The sequence below is a fragment of the Lycium barbarum genome, chromosome 6, assembly GCF_019175385.1.
Source record: "Lycium barbarum isolate Lr01 chromosome 6, ASM1917538v2, whole genome shotgun sequence".
NCBI classification, from domain to species: Eukaryota; Viridiplantae; Streptophyta; class Magnoliopsida; order Solanales; family Solanaceae; genus Lycium; species Lycium barbarum.
This window is the reverse complement of record NC_083342.1, coordinates 26,725,715-26,752,444: the sequence shown is the minus strand read 5'-3', so window position 1 is coordinate 26,752,444 and position 26,730 is coordinate 26,725,715. Positions and strand designations below refer to the sequence as shown.

The 26,730-nt window shown below is 36.6% G+C and overlaps 1 protein-coding gene, 1 long non-coding RNA gene and 1 pseudogene across 3 annotated transcripts in view; 2 read left to right on the top strand and 1 right to left on the bottom strand.

Annotated features, from left to right (window-relative positions):
* Window positions 1-25,648, top strand: part of LOC132599661 (uncharacterized) — a 31,388-nt gene extending 5,740 nt beyond the window's left edge. Inside the window, exons 2-3 of one of the 2 annotated variants that reach the window (XR_009566926.1) lie at window positions 18,974-19,348; window positions 25,460-25,648. This is a non-coding gene — a long non-coding RNA (uncharacterized LOC132599661). Of the gene's footprint in view, window positions 1-18,973; window positions 19,349-19,399; window positions 19,603-25,459 lie in introns of those variants that run through there. The other variant, XR_009566925.1, reaches the window with a different exon arrangement.
* LOC132599659 (uncharacterized) lies at window positions 16,853-18,514 on the top strand. Its single transcript, XM_060312951.1, has 2 exons — window positions 16,853-17,423; window positions 18,326-18,514. Exons 1-2 carry the CDS (start codon window positions 17,212-17,214, stop codon window positions 18,504-18,506), a joined length of 393 nt encoding a protein of 130 aa, XP_060168934.1. The 5' UTR covers window positions 16,853-17,211; the 3' UTR covers window positions 18,507-18,514.
* Window positions 20,740-25,288, bottom strand: LOC132599706 (potassium transporter 5-like; annotated as a pseudogene).
* Window positions 25,649-26,730: the final 1,082 nt, after the last annotated feature.

The following is a 26,730-nucleotide window of genomic DNA, read 5'->3' as shown; positions in this document are numbered from 1 at the left end:
TATATTTTAAATAAAGGGAGTAATATTTTATTCTTACTATTATATACATTTCAACACGTCATTAATACGCAAATACGAACTCAAGTATATTTTATAAATAACTCTTCAAATTTGAATCATGGTTAGTTGAAATAGCAAAAGGATACGAACTGCAAAAGAATCAATTAATATTTCACCATTCGAGTTGTTTCAAATATTTATTAAAACACTGCATAAATCCGCATTTTCTTCTATTTATATATATTTTGTGCAAATTTTATTTTAAATAGCATTAAAATCTTTGCAACATTTATAAGTTTATTTTAAATGCATTTGAAGTTTTTCCTTTTATGCAAATTATCATATTTTCTATAAATCTCATTCTGAATAGCATTTTTATTTAAAGCCTTATCAACTTTTTATAAGTTCTATTTTAAATGGCATTTAAAATTTCCTCTTATGTAAATTATTATATTTTCTAAAAAGCATTATTATATTTTCATTTAAAGCTCAATAACATTTATAAGTCTTACTTCAAAGTATTAGTATATTTTCTTTTAAAAACCCCAGCAGCATTTGCAAGCCGTTTTATTTCTTAAAGTTTAAGCATTATATTTGCATTTTTTACTTTAATTAGTTAATCTAAGTTTGGTCGGACAACCGTAGTTAACGGATTCTAGAGGATGCCTAACCCCTTCCCTTTAGGATAATATAGAACCCTTACCTAGAATCATACTGATTAAGCAGACTATTAGCAGAGGTTTAGTTAGCTCTACCTTAGTTAATAATTAGGTGCCCTAATTCACCTTAAAATCAATTAGGTGGCGACTCCTTAAAATATGCAAATTTAGGAATCTCTAATATGTTGTACTCCGCTTCAACAGGGTTAAAATGGGGTATAACAGCTTGGCGACTCCACTGGGGACTATTCTAGGTTCTAACCATAACAAACTTAGGTTAACAATTAATTTGTTGGATGTTTGGGTTGTTCTCTTTTGTTTTTATTGCCTTGTTTGTTTCTTCTATGATTGCTTTATTATGTGAAATTTTCTATGTAATAATGTGTTACTGCTTTCCTTAACTGGCATTCCGTTCATATTTCTTCCACTCTTGGAAATTCACACGTACACGCGAGGTGTGTTTTGCGCACCCGCAAATTTCTTTCATAGAATCCAAATTTTAGGAGAGTTGGCGTATGCGCGGGGTGCCCGAGTAACGGGGACCGCGTAGCCTTCTCACTCGAGTAGTCCGCTCGGGAACCTTGCGTCTAGTAAACCCACTCCTAGTCAACCTAGGATAGAGCTAAACCAACATCTTTTATTAAGAGCATACATTTCATATCCTAGGAGGTTTAATATCCTTGGTGTATTAAGCCCATTAGATGACTTTGTCCAAACGTCCAAGCGGGTTCACGACCCCAAGTGACACCAATCATACTTTATATGCATGTTTGAAGGATAACTGTGCCTAAATATTGACTATTTGCTCTAATTAATTAAACTTTAGAAAGGAGGGGGTGACTAACGTTTCTATGACAGGTTTGGATTTGCATTGGAGTACAACAAATGACGAAGATCAAAGACATCAAAAACGGAGCTAGAAGTTAGACATAGGAAGCTGTATTTACTTTACTCAGATTAGGAAACACTTCATGTTGTATTCATTTAATGTGTTAATAAATGTTACACAATGTTTTGTACTTTGTTTTGGGGAAATAGAATCCGTTTAATTAATCAAAGCAACAGGATGACATATTATGACACACTTTACCCTTCAAACGACGATAGGCCTACCTCTGGCACAAAGAGGTCACATGCATATTAGGACGCGTTATTGTTTGATATACTTGTTTGACTTTATTTGATGAATTATTTGCTACATGTCTTACTTGACTTTACATGATCATGACTTTACCTAGATATGTTCACGAGACTAACATCATTTATACTTTATGTTTCTTTTATCTTATTCCCAAAAAAAAAAAAAAAGTTGATTCGTGTTGACACTCAATGGCCGACCATCCTTACATCACAAGGTCAAAGACATCATCGTTACCTCAACGCAGCTGGTTTGTTCAAGGAAAAGCAAATATTACGTCTGATCCAGCCGTATCTATTTCAACTAGCCCGGAAAGCATCATGGTTTCTAATGACCCTCCCGAGATTTCTGAACACGGAACTACTATTCAACGGGATGAACATATCGCCCGCCTGACTCAAGAGATTGAGGATCTGCGTGGAGAGCTAAATCGGGTTAGAAACATGACCAACTTATCCATTACACTCCAAAGTCCACCTCCTGAACCTAGGAGTGTCGCACCAAACCCGCCTCATTTTCCGTCACTTGAACCTTTAGTTCCAGAACATTTTCCTCCACAAAACAATGCACCTACCAACAACAACTTACCTCCAATCACCTCCGCAAATCCACCAAATCCATCGCCCATCTACACCCCTCCACAGAATCAATCACCCACCTACACTACCTATGCCGCTCCTGATCCACCACCCGTCAACCCACCAAATCAATCACTAGGTAATACTCCTTACATTGCTTTACCCACCAACACTAACCCACCACCTACAATTACTCCTCTAAACCCACCAAACCAAGTCCTTACATACTTTGGCCATCCGCAACAACCTTTCTACCCTTACCATTACGTTGAACCCTACCAAGCTCCACTATTCCCTTACCCTGTCTATAGTACTCAACCAAATTACTACCAACCCCGAGCACCTCAATATCAAAACTTACGTCCATACCAATTTGCCCAAATTTCCACCCACCGAAATCGACCACATACCACACATAGAGCCCGTCCAAACCCTGTCATAAAAAACACCCGTGATTACACTCAGTTCGCTGAACCTTTGTCTCAGCTATTTGAAAGACTGAAAGCGGCAGGCGTGGTACAACCTATTGAAGGGAAAATTCTCAATCCTATCCCAAAATGGTTTGATAGTTCCAAGCATTGCGCATATCATTCTGGAGTTCCTGGGCATGCCACTGAGGATTGCTATGGCTTCAAAAGCAAAATCGAAGCCTTGATTAAGGAAGGAACAATCCAGCTCACTGGAGCTCGACCCGATATGGATCACCATCCCTTTTCCTACTCACGAAAACGCCAACGTGAACATGATAATTATTAAAAAGTTAAGAATCAGAAGGAGGCTGTTACGCCAATTGGAGAAGATGGAGAGAGGCGTGTCATCAACGTTCGTTGCGCCTGTGGGGATGATCCGAAAACAAGTGCTAGTGAAGATGGCTGCAACAACTATTGAGACACCAACCATCCAGGGTACAGAACCAGGAGAGACTCTGAAGAACTGGACTTGTACTCCGCCCCTGATTCGCCAGGAGCCTTGGTGGCATGAACATGTAGTGAACTTGTTTTCTTTTATTGATGCTTGAACCGTACCCCAAATTTTGTTTGTTTTGCTTTACCTTGTGGAAGCTTGAATTGCAAAACTATGAATGCATTTCTGATTTTCCTTAATCATCTATTTTATACTTTACTTATCAAATCTGCCAACTCTACGATTATGACATGAACGAATAGACAAATCCTGAGAGAGTAACAAAGAAACTAGGGGACAAGACAAGATTCCACTCGAGAAATTGAAATAGCCGATAGGTGACAACATAAGCCTAAAAGCTAGCAATTCAAGAAGAAATCAAAGTACGACGTTAGGTTAGACAACCTAGTTTGCAACCTTTCCTTTAGTTGCGAACTACGCTTGACCTGATTCCTCGGTGGATACGTAGGCAGCCCACATAGGGACTCGGTCATACTAGGTTAGAATTTTTGCCATTCTTATGCGTCCGAACTACGCTGACCTGATTCCCATGGTGGGATACGTAGGCAGCCCACATAGGGTTCGGTTGCTTTATAACAAAAATCCAAAATATCTTATGCGTCACGAACTACGTTCAGACCTGATTCCTTGGTGGATACGTAGGCAACCTATACAAGGTTCGGTCACAACATAACATAGGTTTAGTATACCCTCCAGAATCAAAACTGGGCATATTTTGGAAGATTAGACACGAGAAAAGTTGGACATCGACACTATTAAGGCTACTAGACAAGAATAGGACACACAAATGACCTTTCAAAGTTCTCGGAAGTGTCGCAATCGAAAGTTAGCAGGAATATCTTACAACTTGTATACATATATTTTCATATATATCTTTCCTTACATACATACACTTACGTATATATTTTTTCAAATGGAAGACTTTCCTTCAATTGTTTCACTACTGTTTATCTACCGAGGCTTTAAACGGAGGCCGCAAGATCCAAACAAACAGGATGAATGGGGCGCCAACAAAGTCAAGCTTCGAGCCAACACGAATCAACTTTCCCCCTCCCAAACTGAGAATTTTTCTTTGGATGCAGGAACTTAAAATCGCGAGATCAACAATCAAGTCTATCAATCAGGGCCATTGTGGCCTCGCCTCAAAAGCCATGCGGCTTTGCTTTCAGCCTTTTTTTTTTTTTTTTTTTTTTATCAAAATAATTCTATAACTTTATACACCTGTTTTTGAAGGTTGACGAGGTTAAAGACGAATCAAATCAGGATTACGTGCCATCAATTCAGCCTGTCACGATACCGTCAGACTACAAATTCTAGAGCTTCTTGTGTCCTTCTTTTACGGGTTATCTGGCATTGAACATTGTTTTGGCTGCGAATCTGCATTAAGGACGAGATACAATGGCAAAAAGATTTGAGTCATTCAACACCGGTGTGGGGTTGGTGCAAGCGCAAAATGAGGATAGCGAGAAGAATGTAGTACCAAAAAGCGTATTGGTCAATTTGGGAAATACCCTCAGCCTTCTTCCTAACACAAGTTCAGCTTCCAGCTCTACCCAAAACATTTCCTTCACTATCTCTCCTCACCCAGCTCCTACAAACATACCGCCAAGATACTCTATTAAACCAGAAGCTTTGCAAGTCACATTGATACCTAATGTCCAAAAGTCTGCACTTGCAGCGCCCTTCACAGAAAACCAGCAAAATCAGCTAGCGGTATACCCACACAAGAGATTGAGAAATGAAATGAATGCAATCAATCAGAATAACTCGAATAGAGAGCTTTACAATTTAAGGAGAATTATCGAAGAAGAGATGCGGGCAAGAAATGTCCAAAGTTTAAGATATGAAAGTTTGTGCATGCTTCCGAATGTTGATTTGCCGCCAGGATTCAAAGTGCCAAAATTCAACACCTTTAATGGCCGAGGAAATCCTGTTACGCACTTGAAGGACTATTGTAGCAGATTAATGGGAATTGGACAAGATGAAGCCATAAGGATGAAATTGTTCATTCAGAGCCTATCAGGGTTGGCGTTAGATTGGTACACAGAACAAGACTTTTGCAAATGGTACACATGGGAGGACATGGCCCGCGACTTTGTAGAACATTTCAAATTTAACATCGGGGTTAGTCCAAATCTGTATGATATGCTTGAGATAGAAAGAATGCCACATGAGTCTTTTCAGGAATATGCCATCCGGTGGAGATTGGAAGCTTCAAAAATACACCCTCCGTTGCCCGAGAATGAGCTGATTTCAACTTTCATCCAAATGCAAAAGGGCATATATTATGAAAAGTTGTTATGTGCGCGGTTACGCGACTTTTATGATTTAATTCAAGTTGGAAAGCAAGTAGAAGCGGGCATTCGAGCAGGAAAAATTGTTGACACTTCATCAGTACAAGAAACTTTTCAAGCCAAGACATTCAACAACTTGCAAGGCAAAAACAGAGAGACCGACTCAACTGTCAGGTCTACACGTCAGCCGCAATCACGGCAGAACTATCAATGTTCGCGTGATCATGTATACCCTCATCAACGAGGCTTTCAAGATCAACCCGATCAAGCACAGTCTAGCTTACGACATTCAGAGCACGCAAAATTCCGCACTTTTGCTCCTCTTGAAGAGTCATTAACCAGCATATTTGAGAAAATGAAAGCCAAGGGACTCCTGAAGCCAAAGAAAGGATGGATCCCTAAAAGCCTACCGCCAGATTTTGATTGGTCCAAGAGTTGTGCTTACCACTCTAATATTCCAGGTCATGACACAGAAAATTGCCCGGCTCTTAAGCATAAGATCCAGAACATGATCGAGAAGGATAAGATAAGTGTGCAACAAAATAAATTGTGCGACAATGATGGCCCTGCAGTTGCAAATGCAATTATCGTTACCGGTGATCTGTCAAAATTGGCACCGAGACATTTGAAAAGGAAGTGTAGAACTAAGTAAGACGATTGAAAGGATCTACCGTCACTAGCATTCCCCACCCATCAGCTTTCCTTCTTGTAATTTTTGCTAAAGCTTGTTATGAACTACTTTCGACCTGATTCCTTCGGGATAAGTAGGCAGTCCATTCTCGGACACGGTCTTAAAATAGTGAAAATTCCGTCTTCCCCATAAAGCAACACTGGGGCAGCTTTGCAAATGGCCTATCATTATTCGACAAAAGCATGAATCGAAATCTCGAGCAATGTATTAGCGTCACCAGATTGTTGCAATGACATCACCTCGAGAAATGCAGATTCAACGCCAAAGCTTTGGTGTTCAATGCAAGGCAACCATTTTATTTTACACTAACAAATTTTCTTTGAGTAACGCAGGGGCATATTTTAGCTATTTTTGAAGGATATCGCACAGTATCAAGTCGGCAATTGCAAGATTCGGATAGAGCAAAGGGCAAAGTCAACTTAATACTGATTAAATTTGAAACTTACAAATTTCTTTGAGTACAGGAACTTTTAGATGCAAATTTTGGCAGGGTAGAAGGTCCCCAAATCTTCGGCATTACGTCATGAATATTTGCTGCTACAAATTACGCATTGCGTCAAACTCGTCTCACCGCATACAAATAAAGCATCGCAAAAGCTCCTCGCTCCACACTAATTTTAGTAATCATAAATCAAGCACTGCACTTAGGCTCGTCCGCCTTTAATAGGACATTTTAGGCTCGTCCGCCTTTAATAGGACATTTTTAGGCTCGTCCGCCTTTAATAGGACATTTTAGGCTCGTCCGCCTTTAATAGGACATTTTAGGCTCGTCCGCCTTTAATAGGACATTTTTAGGCTCGTCCGCCTTTAATAGGACATTTTGGGCTGTGCACCGCCCCTTTGAAATTTTAGCATAAGACCAAGCACCGTCTTCTATCTCAATTTTATTCTGCTTTGTAATTTGAACTACGCTTGACCTGATTCCCTTAGTGGGATACATAGGCAGCCTATGTCAGGCTCGGTCTCGTCATTCTCAAAAGCAACATCCTCCTATACCAGAAACTGGGACAGTTTTAAGGGGCATCATCGCAAAACGACACCCTCTTATGCGAGTAACTGGGACGATTTTTAAGGGCATCATCGCAAGCGACATCGAGAAACATGAAAGGGAATATGGCCAACAGAGTCATCAGGCAAAAAGAAGACTAGGGAGAAAGGACGCTCGCTTTGTTTCACGGTTCCCAAGTTGCGGAAGCCAAAATATATAATGTTCGCAGCCTTGCAAGGATTGCACGTCGAACGGTTTGATCTTTCTTATAACAATTATGCCTCTCGAGTGTCAATAATTTGCGAGATTCGCAACAAATTAATGCTTGAGTCTTGCAAATGATTTTTCAAACGTGTCGATGCACAAACATTTCCTATTGCTTTCAAATGCCTTGCATAAATGCTTTCAAATACAATGCGCATGCACTATTGCTTTAAATGCCCCGCACTGCACTACTGTTTTCAAAATGCCCCGCACTGCAAAAGCAACCGCACATGCATTACATTATTACTTTTAAATGCCCTGCAAAGGCACATCATCATTGTTCGCAAAAGCACCTCATTTAGGCCCGTCCGCCTTTAATAGGACATTTAGTCCCGTCCGCCTTTAGTAGGACATTTAGGCTCGTCTGCCTTTAATAGGACTTTAGGCTCGTCCGCCTTTAATAGGACATTTTAGGCTTGTTCGCCTTTAATTGAACATTTTAGGCTAGTCCGCCTTTAATAGGGCAGTTTAGGCCCGTCCGCCTTTAATAGGACATTTAGGCCCGTCCGCCTTTAATAGGACATTTAGGCTCGTCCGCCTTTAATAGGACATTTTAGGCCCGTCCGCCTTTAATAGGACATTTAGGCCCGTCCGCCTTTAATAGGACATTTAGGCCTTTAATAGGACATTTAGGCCCGTCCGCCTTTAATAGGACATTTAGGCCCGTCCGCCTTTAATAGGACATTTAGGCTCGTCTGCCTTTAATAGGACTTTAGGCTCGTCCGCCTTTAATAGGACACTTTAGGCTTGTTCGCCTTTAATTGAACATTTTAGGCTAGTCCGCCTTTAATAGTACATTTTGGGCTGCGCACCGCCCTTTTTAAATTTCTGCATAAGGCTGCGCACCGCCCTTTGAAAATTTCTGCATAAGACATCGCGTCGCACCTGCCTTGTTTTATCATTTTTTTTATGCCCTGCGTGCGCTCGCAGCCGCATTTCACCGCACTTGCATCGCTTTACTTCAATATTTATTTGTTACTGACTATTTTTATCTAGTTTAAAGTTTCGCAGGAGCTTTAGCGCAACGTGGAACTATTTCTTCGGCAGCGAACTGGGGCAATACGTCGGGAAGGACAAGCAGACTTCTCGACAAGGGTCAAAGATCTACCTCGAACACTCGGCTCCAAATTCAAATTTCCCGTTCACATTCCAGCACAATCAATTTTCAGGGTTCTATCACAATACCCTAGTGTCATCATAATTCGACACTGGGACAATATTTTGCGAAGATTCGCATCAAATCGTGAGTTGCCAGTCATAGGTGTCGTAGTCTTCCCAGAACTACACACGGCCCGATTCTTGTGCAACCTAAGATATGTAAGCGATTCAAAGACCAGAGATCGGCCGTAATTTTCTTTACCCTTAGTCCCCCATAATCCTCTAGCCGGGACAAAATAGGCTACTAAGTCAACGTCTTTGCCCGACAACTCTTTTCATCGTTACCAGGCAAAGAGGGACAAGTTGTTGACACCCAATTTTGTCCCGCCTCTCCTCCGAAATACATATTTGCGCTTCTAATATTTTCAAAAAATAAAATAAAAATAATAATACTATATATTATGTTTATTATAATTATTAATCTCTTATCAATAACGGCATTTCATTATTCTGTTACAACTATTATTATTATCATTACTATTATTATTATTATTATTATTAATTTATTATTATTATTTATTATTATTATTATCATTATTATTTTACTATCACTATTATTGTTATTATTATTAATTTACTATCATTTTGTTATTATCAATAATTGTTACTTATTATTATTATTATTATTATTATTATCATATTTATTATTATTATTAATTATTATTATCCTTATTGTTATTTTGTTATTAATTATCAGTATTTGTTATCTACTATTATTATCATATCTATTATTATTTTTTATCACCATTATCATCAGCATTATCATTATTACCATTATCATTATTGTTATTATTATTAGCAATATTACTACTGCTATTTATTTGCTGCTATTATTTGGTATTATTGAAACCTGCATTTTCTCAGTGTTTTACCAACTTCCGCATACACATCGCATTTATTTCGCACATTTAAAATGATAGCGTTTATTTATTGTTAAAATATTATTGCACGGTCATTGCAACATCATATATTTTTATTATCCGGATCTCTTATAATTACACGCTTTTCGCATTAGATAATATTCTGGCACCCTTAGTACACCGTTAATCAAAATGGGTCTTTTATTCAAATTTAGAAGCCAAACTATTTCTTGCACTCGGTCCGTATTTTGACTTACCGGACCCCAAATCAAAGTCCGATTAACTCCTAATATTTTTTGGACTAGACCATATTTTTATCTCAATTTTTAGACCAGTCTATGTTTTAATTCACTAGTCCATTCTTTTAATACCCAGTCTAAAAAATTGACCCGGTCCACAAATGGACCGGGTCCGATCCATTTTCATCCAAATAAGGGGTTTCCCATTTCATTTTCGTTTCCATCCCCTCCTCTCTCCGCCTCCCTTTTCCCCTTTCCTCTTCCTCTCCGCCGTCTCCACCCACCTCCCCATCGTCACCCCATTCGTCGACTCCGCCATCTCCCCTCTCTCATCGTCACCCGCTTCCCACGTTACCCGCACCCTCCACTACACCTCTGCCACTCCGTTACCCCCACACCTTCTGGTTCCCCATACCTCCGCTACACCCACGTTACCTCCATCCATGCCCATACTCCACTACACCTCTGACACCCCACGTTTCCCCCTCTTTCATCGTCATCCCATACCTCACTGTCACCCCATTTAGTTTTGTCCCCACGCTCATCTGTCTAGAAAAAGAAACAACGAAAAACCCTAAAGGGGGGCTCTATAAAATGAATTCTGGAGATTCTGGAAAGGGGCTGGTTTTTTTGGACAAAAAAAGGGAGGAGAGACGGAAAACCCCAAGAACCAGTTTTCACTTTTGATTCGGAAACCCCAAGAATAACTTGTTTTAGCCGTCAAAACCCCCTCGAAATTAGGTTTCAGATTCGTTTAAACCCCAAGAAATCCCCTCCACAAACGACATTAGTTTTTTTTTCTTAGCAGTATTATCCGATATCGAGTCAAAATCCATATCGCTGTGTTCTGTTCTTCCCTTGACATCTGTTTGGGTTCAGGGGTGTATAAAATTCGGGATTTTAGTATTTCGAAGTATATTTGAAGTGTTCGAGGTTAGATCGAAACCTTCGCCTCGCTTCGCTGCACCCGAAGAAGGTAATCCTTCATCCCTTCTCTCTATTTTTACGTTTGTTGTTGGCCCTGTGGTATTTAGATTTATTATCTCATGATTCAAACATGTCAGTTTTTTTTTTTTTTTTTTTTTCATTTTAGTAGTTAAAACGTTTGAATGTTCATGTTTCGGTGTGACTTAATTTCCAGGCTGTTAGCTAGTTGAATCTGTCTATTCATGCTTTAACTCAGCATCAGATAATTTTAGTCTTATTATCATGATTGTGTTCGTATGTAGTTCATGTGAGTACACTGAATGTTCAGGCCTTTGTATAAATGCAATACACATACCTTTTAGTTTCTCTTAGCCTTCCCTTTGAAAATAATATAACTGTGAGATTGAATATTTTGTTGAAAGTCCATAGTAATGGATCGAATATTTCTCATTCAGCAATAAGAAGCATCATTGCTTTTTGATAACTTACCTGTATGTGGCTTGGAACTGTCTACCTAGTAGTATGTATTTATTCCCTTAGTTTGCCTCTGTTCTTGATAATGTCTTATATGCTATCATAGCTTAAAAATACTCTTAGACAAGCATGATTTTGGTTATTGATTCAGTTTCCATGATCAAGTATACTCGTATGAATCCAGGTCATTACAAAATTTATGTCCAAATGTGTTGTGGTCATAGATACATGTTCATCTTATTAAGGGGCAGTTGAATGCCCATTTTAAATAACTAATGGTGGTAGTTTCAAATCTGGCTCCTTAATGAGGGGAGAGTTTAGACTCTGATCTTTCATTTGTTAGTGTATAATCTTGCTGTCGTTCTTATCAAACCTATGTCCCTGACGTCAACTAGTTAGTCCAATATGTATCTTTCCCTTCCAAAGATTGCTTGCTTTTAAAAGAGTAAAAGTTTTCCTAAGTCATGTTAAATTCAAGCATTTGATTTGATCCTGAATTGGTCTTAAATTTTAGATGACTTTCGAAACATGTCTTCCTCTTTTCTAGAGTTTTAAGTCTGCCTCTTTTCTTTAACTCAAACCCCTTTTAAGAGCAAGATTTAGCACAAATGAACTGGTCTCATTTTTCAGGCTGTTTCGATAAGCTGGTGTGAAGATTTAGTGCAAGAGCTTTTTTTTTGCCAATTGATTTCTATGTTTGCCTGAAATTGTTAGCTCATCTCTGATTCATTTGATATTAATAGCCGCAACTCTGGTTGTTAGCATATGCTTAGAGCGTATGTCTACTTTTCCCAAATTAGTACAAAATATATAAACTCAAGGATTCTCCAAACTGAAGTCGTGAAGTTAACCTTTGAAAATATTTGGTCAAAAATCTTTCCCTTTCTCTGTGTAAGTTAAAATTCCAAGCTTTGTTTTTTGTCTCTTCCCTATTTGATTTTCTGTGGTGCAGTATACTTCCAAGTATACCAGGTATACCCTGAGCATTATGTGCTATCGTATCTATCCGAACTTTACAGTTGTTTTGTGTACAACAAATATCATATTGCTATTATTATCTACGTTTGGATGTTGCCCTGTTTTCTTTTATGTCATAAATACATAGCGGCTGAACTGTGTATATATACGAAGTAAACCCAAATATACCCAATATATACAGTCTACTGATCAGTTTTCGATGTTTACTTTTATATATTTAACCTCATTTGTTGATTATATACTAATCCTTTTCTTTCCAATTTTATGCATGACCATCGCATACGAGTCCGAGGGACTCGTCTTATTCCGCATTTGGTGCTGGGCTAAAAACCCAACATAATCTCCTCGGGTCATCTTCCATGTCCAGCCCATCCGCAGCAATGCATAAAATCTCCGCTGGGCCGCAGCCCAACAGCAATACCCATAGCAGGCCATCTTAAAATGGGGCTGAGCCCATTTGTTTTAATTATCTCCTCCCTTATTTATTTTGTGAATTTAATTTGTATTATGCCACTTACCCTTTTTATTTCATTATTTCATTAGTTAGATAAATCCTAATGAATTAGTAGGTTTAGCTTTAGTAATGGGTAGTTAGTTTAAGGAAAAACTAACAATTAATTCCATAAGCTTATTCTCTTCTTTTTCATGTTAAAATTATTTATAACGCCTAATATTTATTTTATTTGGGACAATTGACGGCATGACTATTTATATTTTAAATAAAGGGAGTAATATTTTATTCTTACTATTATATACATTTCAACACGTCATTAATACGCAAATACGAACTCAAGTATATTTTATAAATAACTCTTCAAATTTGAATCATGGTTAGTTGAAATAGCAAAAGGATACGAACTGCAAAAGAATCAATTAATATTTCACCATTCGAGTTGTTTCAAATATTTATTAAAACACTGCATAAATCCGCATTTTCTTCTATTTATATATATTTTGTGCAAATTTTATTTTAAATAGCATTAAAATCTTTGCAACATTTATAAGTTTATTTTAAATGCATTTGAAGTTTTTCCTTTTATGCAAATTATCATATTTTCTATAAATCTCATTCTGAATAGCATTTTTATTTAAAGCCTTATCAACTTTTTATAAGTTCTATTTTAAATGGCATTTAAAATTTCCTCTTATGTAAATTATTATATTTTCTAAAAAGCATTATTATATTTTCATTTAAAGCTCAATAACATTTATAAGTCTTACTTCAAAGTATTAGTATATTTTCTTTTAAAAACCCCAGCAGCATTTGCAAGCCGTTTTATTTCTTAAAGTTTAAGCATTATATTTGCATTTTTTACTTTAATTAGTTAATCTAAGTTTGGTCGGACAACCGTAGTTAACGGATTCTAGAGGATGCCTAACCCCTTCCCTTTAGGATAATATAGAACCCTTACCTAGAATCATACTGATTAAGCAGACTATTAGCAGAGGTTTAGTTAGCTCTACCTTAGTTAATAATTAGGTGCCCTAATTCACCTTAAAATCAATTAGGTGGCGACTCCTTAAAATATGCAAATTTAGGAATCTCTAATATGTTGAACTCCGCTTCAACCGGGTTAAAATGGGGTATAACAAATAGATCCAACATATGATAGGTGGATTTTTCATGGTGAGTCGGATTCATCTTCGGATGATGAAATAAATTCTGGTGCAGATTCAGATTTAGGCAATGACGATGCTTCCACTTTTGAAATGTTACATGACATGTATCGTGGTTTTCCTTCTAATAATTATGAGTTTGATGAGACCAATGAGTCTAGAAACGAAGAGCCTAACACAGAAGCAAAGAGTTTTTATAGTTTATTAAAGGACGCAAAGCAAAAGTTATATCCAGATTGTCAAAAGTTCTCGAAACTCTCTTTTGTAATGCGCCTTTTTCAAATGAAGTGTCTGCATGGCTGGAGTAATACTTCGTTTGACTCATTGTTGAAATTATTGGGTGACGCTTTTCTGAAAGAAAATGTGCTCCCTAATTCTATTTATGAAGTTCAAAAGATCATTAAAGATTTGGGTTTAGATTATGTGAAGATAGATGCATGTGTTAATAATTGCATCTTATATAGAAAGGAATATGCAGATCTTGAGCAATGCCATAAATGTGGTGAGAAACAATGGATAGTAAGGAAAGAAAAAGATACTGATGATGAGGTTGCTTTAAGAAATTTGACTAAGAAAAATAAAGGAATTTCTAGAAATATTCTTCGATACTTTCCTTTGATACCACGATTACAACGGTTGTATATGACAAAACAAACGGTCGAAGATATGAGGTGGCATAAAAATAAGCGAGTTGAGAATGGAGTACTAAGGCATCCAGCTGACTCATTAGTGTGGAAAAATTTTGATGAAGAACATCCGACTTTTGCTTTAGATCCACGTAGTGTAAGGCTTGGACTTGCTTCATATGGTTTTAATCCGTTTGGTTCTATGAGTAATGCTTATAGCATGTGGCCAGTAGTCTTGATTCCATATAATCTTCCCCCGTAGCTATGCATGAAACAATCTAATATTTTGTTGTCCTTGCTTATTCTTGGCCCAAAAGGCTCTGGTATGAATATTGACGTGTTCTTCCAACCTTTGGTTGATGATTTGAAAACCTTATGGGAGGGTGGAATCGATACTTATGGTGCTTTTAGGAAACAAAATTTTAAATTGCGTGCTTCTTTGTTGTGGACAATTAATGACTTTCCAGCTTATGGTATTTTGTCTGGTTGGAGCACTAAAGGTAAATTAGCTTGTCCTGTTTGTCATGTACATACTTGTTCCATTTACTTGAAACATGGTCGAAAGCTTTGCTATATGGGTCATCGTAGGTTCTTGGAGAAAAATCATTCTTATCGTCGGAATAAAAGTTCTTTTGATAACACAAGGGAAGAAAGACTTGCACCAGAAGCTTTGAGTGGAGATGATGTGCTTGCACAACTAAATACATCCTCACAAGGGTCAATCGACTGCAATGCAAGAAAAAGAAAACGAGATGTCGGAAGACCTGACAATTGGAAGAAGAAAAGTATATTCTTTGAACTTCCATATTGGAGGACTGTATTATTGAGACATAATTTGGACGTAATGCATAATGAAAAAAATATTAGTGAAAGTGTGATTGGAACACTGTTAGATATTGAAGGAAAAACAAAGGACACATTGAAATCTCGATTGGACATACAAGAGATGAGAATAAAAAAGCCACTCAATCCAATAAAAAGTGGGGATAAGTATATACTTCCTCTGGCAAGTTATACAATGTCTAAAACTGAGAAGCTTCAGTTTTGTCAGCTTATCAAAGAAGTCAAGTTTCCTGATGCTTATGCTTCTAACATTAGTCGTTGTGTCAAGGAAGCTAGAATTTTTGGACTTAAAAGTCATGACCACCATGTTCTTTTTCAGCGTATTTTCCACTTATCATCAAAGGGATTTTGCTAAGGGATGCTTATGATCCATTAATTGAATTGTCATTGTTCTTTAGTGATTTGTGTGCTAAAGAGTTGCATGTAGAAAAGTTAGATCAACTAGATAAAAGTATACGGATGACAATCTGTAAGTTAGAACGTGTGTTCCTGCCGACCTTTTTTGATGTTATGATTCACTTGGCAATTCATTTGGCAAACGAGGTGAAGTTGGCTGGTCCCGTTCAATATCGATGGATGTATTACATCGAAAGGTTTAGATTCTTACTCCTCTGAAGCTTTCTTTTAATTTAAATATGTTACAAAACTGATATATGTTTACTCACTGATATATGTTTACTCAATAGCTATTTGCGCAAATTAAAAAATTATGTACGCAACAAATCTCATCCAGAAGGATCAATTGCTGAAGGCTATCTTGCAGAGGAGTGCATGACATTCTGTTCTAAATATTTAACAGATATAGAGACCAAGGAAAATCGCTCGGATAGAAACTTTAATTCTTCCAATATAGATCCCAACGGGTTATCCATATTCAATTGGTAAGCCATTACCAGGGGGTTCCTGGGAAGAATTGAGTGCTCTTGAAATAAAACAAGCTCATTTTTACATCCTCCAAAATTGTGAGGAAGTCCGTCCTTGGACTGAGTAAGATACCTTTCACTTAGTTTACTTCCTTTTCTTCTTATGAACCTCTCAACAACTATGTTCTAATGCTTTTTTCTTGTTTTTTCTTAAAAAAAAAAATCATAATCCATAGGGAACATCTAGAAATATTAACAAAGGAGAACAATAGAAATGTTGCCAAGAGGCACAAGGAGGAATTTCCTTTGTGGTTTGAAGAAAAGGTAAATAATATCATTTGAAGCTAGTTTATCTTTATTTAGGACAATTTGTGAATTTTACTTTCAAAGTAGTATTAATGTTTGAGTTTGTAATTAACATAATATAGGTGGTACAGTTAAAAGAGAATGGTGATGGATGAATTACTAGCTTTGGCAAGAGGTCCGGATCCTCGTGTTTATTGTCATAATGGTTATACCTTGAATGGCTTTAGGTTCCGAACAATGGAATCTGAGTTATGTTTAAAAACGCAAAATAGTGGTGTGGTTGTAAAGAGTGATGACCATACGGAAAATGCTGATTATTTTGGAAAGATTAGAAAGATTTTAAAGATACCTTACATAAGCAATAATTCTGTCATATTATTTCAATGTGACTGGTTTGAGGTTCTGTCTCAAGGTCGAAGTCAAACTAGAAGTTACAAAAGGGAGGAATATGGATTCATATGTGTAGATGTGACACAGATCCATTACACAAATGATCCATTCATTTTAGGCTCGCAAGCTCAATCTGTGTATTATCTTAAACATGGTCAAAATGAGAAATGGCATGCAGTGGTAAAGGTCAGACCACGAAATCTGTACGATGTACCTGAACAGGAAAATGAAACAGAGCCTTATCAACTAATTGACTTGGTTGAAAGGGGAGAAGCAAGTCTTCAAGTAGAGTCGGACAATGATGTCGTTACAATACAAAGAGAAGACATTGACGGAGTGAGTGTTGAAGCACCTTCTCTCAATAACGAGGAAGAAATAGACCTAGAAGCTATAGATGAATCTGATCATGATAATGGAGATGACTTCAGTGATTCTGCAACAGATGAAGAATATCTTTCTGAAGATGAACATGATGCAAATGAGGATGATGATTGGTTGTGACTTTCAGCTACTGCAAGACAACTTTGGTTATTACAATCACTTTCTTTATAGGATTTCGGTTCTTCCATCATCTAGTCGCTCAATTAATTTAACCTGTCAACCAAGGTAACTATAACGTGAAACAAAATCCTTCCGTTTTCTGTTTACAATACTTTACATTTTAAATATATGTCTTGTAGAATATGTGCATTAACAGGTTTCCATCAATGATCTTTTCTTTGTAATTTGTGTTTGTTTCTCTCATTTTCTGAGCATATCTCGTATATTTCCGAACATTTTGTTTCCTTTACTTCTACTTTAGTTTTGAATAGTAAAATTCTTAGCTTGTTGCAGCCTATCATGATGACAAATGTGCGTATTTCTGATAGTACTGGACCTACTGATGTAATTTCACATCCACAATTAGGTAAATTACTTCATTTGTTAAAAATTACCCCTTTAAAATTTCTAACTTTTACATGTTTGTTTACTATACACCTAAATACTTTCATATACTTTTCAACGAAAAAAGAGAAAGGGAAGGGGGAAGACAACAGGGCTTTCAATCCAAAAGAAACGCAAATACAGTGACAATGGCAAGTTAGAGGTGATTATCCCACCGGATCGAACAATAGCAGCAGGTCCTGGAGCTAATGATTTTGTTACCGAACTTTCGGTCAAAGTTTTTCAGCATGCTAGGCATGATGTCAAGAATTGGAAGAACGTTTCTAAACTAGCAAAAGATAGGATCATTGCGCATATGCTGGTAATTCACTTTATTTCTCTTAAAGTTTCTGATCTAGCCTACAGAATGTTAAGTCCTCATAACTGATAAATATATGTTCAAATGGTTGAGTATCTTATTGTATTAAGGTCACCAAAGTGTAAGGTATTATTGTTATAAGAAACTACTACAACAATTTTTGGCCTCATCTTCACAACACCTATTAAGTTTTATTTCTTAATTACTTGCAAACAATCAAAGTTCTATTTTAAGTAAGCTCACTTCAGTTTTGTTTTGAGTGCAGGACACCTTTCAACTTCCAGACACACAACACATTCAGGATACTATCCTTGAAAGAGCTAATCATTTGTATCGATATCGTCGTAAAAGGCCCCATGATCATTTCAAGAAATTTGCTACAGAGGAGGAAAGATTACAGAACAAGCCAAAAGAGGTTAATGAAGTTGAATGGAAATTCTTGGTAGAATATTTCAACTCCGATGATTTTAAGGTAATTAGAAGTACATCAAAATTAAATAAATTTAACTGTGTAATTTTTTTTTCTAATTTTCCTTGTTACACTTATATGAAAATACATTTTTGGATTCATATTCAATGCAGAGAATGAGTGAAAGAAATAAAACTAATAAGGCAAAACAAGATCCTTCCAGGCAATATCTTTTGAAAAGGTGAGATGTATACTTATTTTGGTGCCATTTAATTATTCTTCATTAAATAACGTAATTTGATTTTTTTTTGTTAGAGAGATATAAATACTGGAAAAGAGCCAAACCTTCAGAAACTTTGGGAATTGACTCACACGAAGAACGGGCGTTGGGTTAATGATGCATCGACTGAACTGAATTTACATGCATAACTCTTATCTTTATTCCTAAAAGATAAGTCTATTGAAACAAATATTGATGCTAACGCTGGTATAACTTTTTTGCAGGATAAGTTGAAAGAAATTGTTGCTGAACAAATTCAAGATGTTGAAGAGGATACTGATGTAGATCCTATTATTAATGCTGCATTTGTGAGAATTATGGGAGAAACGTCAGGGTATTGTCGTGGTCAAGGATCGGGAATTAAGCGAACAGGTAGGAGATATATGAATGGAGTTCTAGAGCAATTACAGGCACAACAAAAAGAGGTAGAAGAAGAACGTCGTAAACGAGAGAGTGTAGAATGCAAGCTAACTGAAGTAAAAAATCAGCTAGAAGAGGAGCGAAAAAATCGAGAAGTCATGGAAGCTCATCTGGTACGTGACCAGAAAATGTTAAAAGGAGGAATCATGGCACTAGTATCTCATCTGCAAAGTTCCAAGGTATAGGTGTTAAAGGTTCAATTACTTGCTTTTGATCCTAAGAACATTTTGATTAAACTGCTGTGCTATGGTCAATAAAGTTGTCCTAGTTATTTTGATGTTATAAAGTAGTTTTTTCCTCAGTTCTAAATGTTTTAATCCCTTAGTTGTATTATATCTAACAGAATGGACTTCCGTCTGCAATTCTCAACATTATTGTTGATTCAAGTGATTCAGATGTTGCAAGTCCTACAAGTCTTATGGATGACATCAGTGTAAGTAGCCTTATGATGCTTTTTAATACAAGAAGGGAATTTGAATCACTACTAATTTAGTACACTCTCTTGGAGTATGCATTTGCATATGTTGAATGGAAGTCCTGGAAGTTGTTAAGTCTTAATCTAGAAAATGTTAAATCAAGGGCATCTGGTTTTCTCTTTAGTAAGTAAACCTTAGCTGCGATGAAAATACTTTGAATATGTGTCAACATGTGGTATATTAATGGACTTTCTATTAATGGTCACACTGAAACTTCAAATGTGGATATTTCAAATTGGAAGTCGTGGAGATAATGTAGAATGAAGTTGCATGGCTTCACTATTCTCTTTATATTGAGCTTGTGAAATAGGAAAGAGCGTTGTTTCCTTTAGCTGCAGTTAAGGAATAGTTCACAGAATGAAAAAACCAGTTTGTGATAAATGCTTATCTTGGAAATCACTGATTATTCTGCTTCACTGTTTCTTGACATAATGTGCATTGTATGTGTTATTTTGGGCAAGCCATAATTTATGTGTTGCTGATGCATTAGGTCTGCCATAACTCTAGTGAATCTTCTCCTATGAAAGAATAGTGAACTATTTTACTGCTTCTATTATCAATTGAGGAAAACAAATGTTGATGGTTGTATAAACAAATTGAGATAAGGAAAATTGAGGATATGTTATCGAACAGATATACTAGAATCGACTATAGCTGAATAGTTTCTCACTCTCGATGGTTGTATAAACTGGTTAAAAGTAGTTATGGCATATGCTATATATTTACAAGTATAACTCTAAAAGCGGAATGGTTTGGCCTCTATTTACTTGCTTTCTACTTCCTGTTTGGTTTTGAAGTTGTTCAAATTTGAATCATGTTATTATTTGACATGCTTGAGGCTTAACTCTAATTTCTATGCATGAGACTTAACTTTTCACTTATCAAATAGCTTGTACTTATATGATATTGGACAATCCATGAGCTAGCTTCTCATGTCGAATTAGGCCCAAGGGGCATTTGTTATCATAGAGTCAATAGAGGGAATATTACATTTCCAAACAAGTTCTATGAGTACAGTTACATTACTCAAGCTGAAAGCTTACACACATTGCACTTGATCAAAACAAAAGCTTTCACACATTATTAAGGGATAATATAAAAAGTAAAGATATACAAATTGTAGAAATTATACTATTAATCACACTGTTTGTTTGTTATGCGAGTCAGATTTATAGCTCATAAGTCATGCCGACCCTTAGCAGCTTTGTCTGAGGAATTGCCATAACTTTCTCCCCTTGCCTGAAATTCTTGCGCAAGAAATTATATCCATAGTTGATAAAAGCTTTCTTCACGAACGACGAATATTGTTTAGCCACCACCTCAGCTTCTGCCAATAGATAGAACACTCCTTGCTCCTTAGCTTTTTCCACAAACTGCATCTCTTCTTGTCCCGAACTTGGAGGCACCACTTGTATTCTACTCGATGAACGATTAGACTGGGCTTGAATAGAAACAGGTGTTGATGATATTCTAGAATCTACTTCTTGTTGTAGGACTTCCTCCATGTGGACCCTGGATGATCTTCCAGGCACTAATTGGCCAGATACTGGTTCAGTTTCTCTATCCACAACTTGTTCATGTGCTGCAAGAATATAATGTTCTTGTCGGATGAACTTGTTTAATTGTTCCACCAGTTGGTTTTCAAAATCGTTTGTATCTCCGAGTTGATCTTGTACCCTAATCTAACTACACATCTGAACACCTTGAATTCTCTAGGCTCAACATGCCGGAACAAGAAACGTTCTTGTAGTTCTACTTTACTTATAGGAATGGATTTAATCGACATGAGAACTATGACAGTGTCACGACCCAGCCCCGTAGGCCGCGACTGGTGCCCTATTTGGACACCCAAACAGACTTACGTACCAGATCGACATATCCAAAATTCATTCAAACTTAACATGCGTCATTTTAAGCAAGTACTGAAAGCAAATATCATCTTAAGCGGTCGCCTGTACAGAAACATCATATCCAAATCCAATAGATTGGCGGAATACACATCGCCAGATATATACACATATACAGACAAATGGGTCGTTTTGGCCATAATAGTAAACGGGGCCGCATTAAGACGCAGATCATAATCACAACGAACAAACATGACCCATGACCCACATATATGACTATAGGCCTCTACAAAACATAACAAAACATATGACGGGACAGGACCCCGCCGTACCCAAATAGTCGTATATATACAGAGTATGCATAACAGAAGATATGTACCAAAAATATGAGCTCCGGATCAAAAGGAGTACTCTAAGTGGCAGAATATGTATCCTATACCGGAGAATCACCAAAACGAGCGTCCGTACCTGCGGGCATGAAACGCAGCCCCCGAAGAAAGAGGATCAGTACGAAATATGTACTGAGTATGTAAAGCATGAAATACTGAAGTCAGAATCATAACCAAAGTGAGGAGTGCAGAATATGGATACCGAAGAATACATCAAAATCTGTGCAGAAGACACACATATATATATCATGCAAATCAAAAAATCGTGCATAAGGCTCAGGAACGTGGTCGCCACTCCGACGCTGGCGCCACAACACATCATACTCTAGAAAGTTTCAGATCTCCGTACAAACCCCGAACATCTCGTATCATCATAACGTATCACAACGCCAGAACATGTCATATATCATATCACATCATAACGCCGTATATAAGCGGTACCCGGCCCTATAGAGAGGCCTCGGGAACCGTAACACATCATACTGCCGAATGTTACATAGTGCGCACGATCACAAAACCGGCCCGGGATCCGGCAAACGATATCATAGTAGTAGGCACGAGCGGAGTAGTGCGGAAACCATATGCATATACATTTTAAATAAATTCCAAGATTCGACGGATAAATACATATACATACTGATATTAGAAGGCTTAAGGTAGGCATCGAGTCCATCGGAATTAGTATACAAAAGTTACGAACTTTCGAAAAATACATCATAGGTCATTTTCTGAAAATTTAGTATCATTCCTATTAAGGAACTTTCAAATAACCTTATAGGGTACTTCAAATTGAGTCTTAGAATCATATGCACATATCCAAAATTTACGTGTCCAACTTAGACCATATCAAATATTTTTCAAACCATATCTGGAAACGTATCGACTAATACTTCAAACATCATAGGCATGTGACAAGTCGTATGGATTAGTTCATGGAAATCAAAGACATAGGCCATCCTAATGGCTCTAAGAGTAGAATTTTCTTTAGAACGTACATATATGCCATTTATTTATTTCATAAGGGTCATGCCAAAAAGGAAGAACGATAAGCTTCACATACCTCGATCGCTCACTACCAATCTCGATCACTCGCCAAACAAATCCCGACTCAAGTCTCGGGCTCTCCAATATCTACAATAATATTATCAATTTCCAAAAATTAGCTACAAGTACTTAGAATTTTAATTCTAATTAGTATTTGTCTACCGAAATTTCGGCAGCACCTCCCCTGTAAATTCAACATCCCCGAGAATTAAACTCGGACAAATTCATCAACAACCATACCAACAATACCAACAACCAAACCAATAACATCAAAAACCGATCTAAAATGCATTCCAACACTAGTAACCTTCCTTTCAACATAATTCATCGACATTCAATTCAACTACGAATTTTTCAAGCCAATATCGACACTTACACATTCATTACCAATTCAAGATCATTCAAAAGCATTTCAAGGCATTTCATACCATTCTACAAAATATACAAAAATCCCACCAAGACTAGAATTCATCCGAAATCTCCAACCTTCGACACAACATTCACAACACATTTTTCATCTTCCAATTTCATCAACAACAACCGAAATTTGCACTTTAACAATTCCATTCTCACAATTACATAATCTATAATAACATCACATACTTTCCGACAACAACTTAACAACAAAATTTTCATGCCAACTAGAACTAGAATTCTTCCATTTGCATTAAAAGACCATTACAACACAATTAACATAATAAATAAAATTTTGATCATCCCTCTCCATTTACCCATTTTCGGCCACATACCCATAACACAAAATTCTCATACTTTACCTTCACTTCCATATACTATAATATATATATATAAAAAATTCTTCCAAGATAAAAAGAGTAGAATTCTTACCTTTTTCAAGAATTCCCACTTGATAAAAAAAAGTACTTTCTTGCCTCCAAATTTGTATCACATTGAAGAGGGTTTCCAACTTAATAGGAATTCAAAAGAGATGAGTTTGAACCAAAAATTTGAGCTCCACAAATTTTTTTTTTTAAGTGGCCGAATGGCCTTTGTTGGTCTCTCTCTCTGTCCTTTGTTTTGTTCTTGAAACTTCCAATGATGAATGAAGAATTGTGGCCTTTTGTTGCTACTTATTAGACTTGGATTTTTATGGCACTTGGGCTTGGCCCATTTTTCTCCTCCATAACCGGCCAACACCAATTTTGGGCCTCAATTTCTTTCATTTTTTTTTCTAGCCCAATTCATTTAGGGGCTTATTTTGTAATTCCCGAAACTAATTTTCCGAAATTTCAATTTTTGCCCTTAGCCTTCCTCGATATTTCCATATCAACATTTCATGGACAACACACATATTTTAAATAAAAATCAAATTATGGCCTTATTTCTTACAAGTCAAAAATTATTTCGAATTTTCCGAACATGCGAAAATACGGGATATAACAGACAGAGTGGACAGAGGGAATATTGGACACAAAATGAGGAAAAATAGGTGGAATCTCCTGTACTAGTTCGGAGTATAGTAGTCCTATGCCGGGTACTCTTTTGATGTCTGGATTATTGGCTAAGTCCCTAATGTAGTCACTCGAAACCTTGTTATTGGGCTCAAATTGGTATCGAAGTTTTTGAACATAGTGCCAAGTTCCCATAATGATCACGAGCACGACCGAAAACGCCATGGGTAGATAACCACCTTGCGTGAATTTTGTTAGCTGGGCAAAGAAATAGGTAGATTCAATGGATAAGTACACCACGTAGAATAGGGTAATCTACCAGATCCTAGTCTTCCATATAACAAGCATTACTAATGTGACCATATGTGTGGTTATGATTTCAGCAATAACCACGGCAATACCATAAGCGTGTCTCAATTTTTCTGTGGTTTTGAAGCTGAGAGTAACTAGAACACAAGCAACCATAAGGAAGTAATTAAGTTCAGGGATGTAAACTTGACCCTCATATTTTGCTGATGTGTGAACTACTTTCACCCTTGGGAAACAACCTAGACCTTGGGCCTGAGCCACAATAGAAAAGGTTCCCGATATCATAGCTTGACTTGCAATAATAGCTACAGCAACAGCCACTACAAATGTTGGCCAGTAAAGTGGATCTGTAACAAAACCATTAATATATGGTGTTAAATTAATATCAGTATACTTATTGTAGAGAGTTACTTGCAACTACTGTTTAGTTAACCCGGTTGTATAAGTAATGGTTTTACAACCTCAGTCTATAAAAATTTATATTCCTTGTTTATATGATGTTATGTTATACTATGAACATAGTACATATACCTTCAAAACGAGAAGATCAATGTGGTGCCAGATTACCAGAATGTGAAGATCAATGCGGAGTAGAGAAAAGATGTGTACATTACCATATGCACTGTGTTTCCATAATTTCTCCATGGTCAATGTTTTACAACTAGATTTTCCAGAGAAATTTCAAAAATTTTAACACGAAATCAGTCAACTACTAGGACTGATCTTCCAATAATATTAGTCATCATATATAGATTTTGTGTGTACTTTATAGAATCCTTTTATAAAAATGTACTTATATTTATCTTTTTTTTGTAGGGTGAACGTGTTTAAACCAGCATTGATAGCAATATGATTCATGTCAGGCACAAGCTATCGGAGGAATATTTACTTTTGAATTAGAACTTAATGACCTTGTTTATATGATGTTTTGGTTCTTTTTGTAATTAGTAAAACATACTTTTTTGGAATATTCAGTTGTTTACTCTAGTGCACTAGTTCTATGTACTGACCTTGCAAATATTATATATATATATATATATATATATATATATATATATATATATATATTAGTTTATGTGCATTCCTGAACATTTTATAAGAAAATGTGGATTGTGTATTTAGCAACTACTAATAAGTTGTTGCTAAAGTTGAATGTGATGACTAATATTATTGGCATTTACCACAATAATAGTTGTTGCTAAAAGCCTTCATAACAGAATATTAACAGCCTTTCTGCCCACTTTTTGCTACTATTTATTTTGTTGGGAAAAAAAATTAATTTTTGGCAACAATATTTTTTGTTGCTAAATATTTGCATAAGCCACAACAGTTCACTTTTTACCAACAAAATCTGATTTATGGCAATGAATTTTTTTGTTACGAAAGTTAGCTTTTGGCAACAATATTTTTTGTTGTTGCATAAACTTTTCGCAACAGCATTTATAGCAACAACATGCAACAACTTTTTTCTTGTGGCCAAAAGTACTTTTGGCAACAATATTGAATATATTGCAACAACAAATTTTGTTGCAAATTCTATACTTTGTTGTAGTGAACTAACATCGAATATCGGCCTCTCACGTCACTCAAGTAAAATCGAGTCCAGCTCATCAAGGTGTTGCATTAAATATCATCAGTATCTCAACAACATATCATGAAAAATAGGAGTGCGTGCAATGCATGTATCATCATCAATAATCATGCTCAATATCACAAGTACCAATAATGGGTACGCCAACAATATATCCGAATTACAGGTACCAACAGTGGGTACGCCAACAATATATCCAAATCACAAGTACCAACAGTGGGTACGCCAACAACATTGAAATAAAGATGATAAAATAGAACCCAATATCTATCAACAACTCATGGCATCAAGCCAACACAATAGAACAATCAAATCACAACACAACGGGGTGGCTAACCCCAAACACACAACAAGGCCCAACCTAAAGCAATATCTAACCCAACTTCATACCCGAAGGTTCACATGCTATCTCCAACAATATAATCTAAATATGTGCTTCGTTATACGAAGTCTCACCAAGGGTAAGCCATAACCTACCTGGATGGCTGAACCGCAA